Source organism: Camelina sativa, chromosome 12 (genome assembly GCF_000633955.1).
Source record: "Camelina sativa cultivar DH55 chromosome 12, Cs, whole genome shotgun sequence".
In the NCBI taxonomy this organism is placed as follows: domain Eukaryota; kingdom Viridiplantae; phylum Streptophyta; class Magnoliopsida; order Brassicales; family Brassicaceae; genus Camelina; species Camelina sativa.
This window is the reverse complement of record NC_025696.1, coordinates 21,524,847-21,527,571: the sequence shown is the minus strand read 5'-3', so window position 1 is coordinate 21,527,571 and position 2,725 is coordinate 21,524,847. Positions and strand designations below refer to the sequence as shown.

The following is a 2,725-nucleotide window of genomic DNA, read 5'->3' as shown; positions in this document are numbered from 1 at the left end:
TGTTTTTTTAGAAGAGTTCTTCTGAGTTAAACTTGTTCCATGCTTCCTGTTTATTGCCATAACAAAAGAGATGAAGCTAGCAAATGTAGATTTGTACAAATCTGTGATTTATAGTTATCAATGAGAAGCAATCTAATTGGGTAATTCGTTAACTTAAGGTCTTTTGTTGGCGGTAGCTGGTGGCATCTGAAGTAGCAGTGATGGATTATTGGATTTAGTTCCAGAAAGATGGTGAATTCACTTACCTTGAGCATGTCAAAAACTTTCTCGGCAATGTATTTCTGCTGGAGATTGGCACCTTTTTGTTGAACTTTGTCAGGGTGTATACAGAGAGTGGCCTTCCTGTAAACTTTCTTGACAGATGCAGCCGTAATTAAATCGGTCAATGAAACAGGCTGCCATCCGCATTCTGGCCAAAGAACCTGCTCATTTACATAACAACATCAGAATAGATTGTGGACTCATAACATCAGAGGTACAAATGAACACCAGAGGTGCAAATAATAAAGAAAACGGACAATACAACTTACATATTGTAATGTCGAAAGCAAAGCACGCAAGTTTCCCTCCTTCCCCGCACCCCAACGTTTTATCTCAACATCCAGGGTCACCCCAATCCTCTGAAATCCAGGATACGCATGATGATTGAACAAAATAAATTACAGATCCTCTACAATCCAGGATTAAGTACGGTGTATAAAAAAAACAAAAAAAAAACAATGAGACGGGTGATAATAGTTGAGACAGTTCCCTAAGGTGGCGCAATTTCTTATGCTAATGGCTGCAAGAGGCCCCAAACTTAAGTCTCTCAACAAAGCAACATGGTTTGAGATGTGCACAACAGAGGAGGGAAAAGGAAGAAACCACATGTAAATATTTCAATCTGAATCACGTGATAAGGAAACTTACATCTTTCTCAACTTGTTCTCTTTGTACTTGAAGATCACGTTCATTTTTCTCAGCAAGTGCTTTCGCCTGATAGAGAAAAGAATTCATGTTATAAAATATGCTGGTGAATCTTGTGTCATTGTCAGATACAGAACCCATCAAAGAAAAACTCTAATGATACATACAGCCCGCTCCTGTGTCCTCTGGTGGCGTTCCAGCCTGGCACGTCGTCTCTCTTCAGTTTCTCCATCCACATCTTGAAAACCACCAGACTGGGAAGCTGGAGCTATATAAAACACAGGGGGGGGTTTCAGTGTGACCAAGTAAACAGACATGAACATATTATTATGGATAAACGTCAGAGATTGCAGTACCTCCAAATATTGAACTGAGATCATCAACAATGTTTGTTGATGAAGAGGTCTTTCTCAAGTTCTCTGTTGCTCTAGAGGGCACTTGCGAAGATGGCCTGCTAGATTCGAAAGATCCTCCTTTGTTCCATGAATCCTGGAAAGGATCCTGAAACACAACCAGAGTTATAGGAGGAGTCTAATTTACTGTAAGGTTGTAAAGGACTTAAATCAGAACAGAAGTAGATAATCCCATCTCACCAAAGGGTTGGTTCTCTGTCGTGGAGCACTGTTTGGTCTAGAAACCGAGTTAAAGAAGGAGTCAAGATCATTGTTATTTTCTTGCTGCTGCTTAGCTTTAGCTTGGGCAGCTGCCCTTCCACGTGCCTCAGCAGCTGCCCTTTCCACAGCAGCTCGTTCTGCCCTAACCCTTGCTTCCTTCTCCCGCGCTTCAGCATTCGCCCTTTCTCTAGCTTCTGCTGCAGCTTTCTCAGCCTTTTCTCGTGCCCCTGCAGCTGCCCTTTCACGTGCTTCAGCATGGGCTCTTTGAACCGCTGCTCTTTCTGCACGCTCTCGGGCATCGGAAGCCTTCCCAACAGCAGCTCTCTGAACTTTCGCATGAGCTTCAGCGGCTGCTCTTTCACGTGCTTCCCTTGTAGCCCTCTCTACGGCTTGTCTTGCCAATAGTCTTTCCCTTTCTCGCTCAATTCTTTTCTGCTCTCTTTCTCTATCCTCTCTCTCCTTATCCTGGGCTTTTTCCATCTCTGCCTCCCTCTCTGCCCTTTCACGCTCCAATCTCACTTGCTTTTCTCTAAGTTCCCTTTCCCGAGAATCATGATTCTCCATGTGATCTCCTTCTCTACTTCTACTTGCCTTCAAATTTTCTTTCTCTCTCCTTTCCTTAGCATGTCTAAACTTCGCTTCTGCTTTATCCATGGCATCCTTCATGGCAGCAGCTGATGCAACAGCAGCAGAGAAAACATCAGAATCTTCACCAAAGGTAGGTTCAGGGTGTCCATTCGCAGCGGTCTGCTTTCTGCCCATAGAAAAATCATCAAGTTCATCCATTTGAGATGCTGTTGGGCTATTTACAGAAGCTCTAGCTGAACTAGGAACATAAGAGTGGTGGTTAGTAGAGCTCGATATAGAAGGCTCGTTGACCTTCTTTTTTACAGGACGTGTAGGTCTTGGTGGTGGAGGTCTCGCAGGTGGCGGAGCACTAGTAGGTTCCGTAAAGAGAGGGATCTCAGATACAGTAAGCCACACATCATCAGATGACTCAAAACTTCCTTCTGTACTGGTAGGTGGTGGAGCACTCGTATTTTGTGGCTCTAAAACATCGTCAAATGAAGCTTTCTTAGAATGGTAACTCCTAGAACTTTCTACAGGTGACTGGGAGCCACTGATGTTTCCTGGTTGTTTTAAATGACTCTGGCTTCTACTATTCATATCTGGGCCTGATTTTCCAAGACTATCGAGGGGGTCAA

At 43.6% G+C, this 2,725-nt stretch overlaps 1 protein-coding gene across 1 annotated transcript in view; it reads right to left on the bottom strand.

Moving 5' to 3' along the window:
• The window catches only part of LOC104719177 (auxilin-related protein 2), a gene marked incomplete in the record, with an annotated part of 5,621 nt that overhangs the window by 819 nt on the left and 2,077 nt on the right, over positions 1 to 2,725 (bottom strand). Inside the window, 6 exon segments of the mRNA XM_019234191.1 lie at positions 331 to 422; positions 531 to 620; positions 910 to 975; positions 1,074 to 1,174; positions 1,263 to 1,407; positions 1,500 to 2,725. Coding sequence (XP_019089736.1) covers positions 331 to 422; positions 531 to 620; positions 910 to 975; positions 1,074 to 1,174; positions 1,263 to 1,407; positions 1,500 to 2,725 — 1,720 coding nt within the window.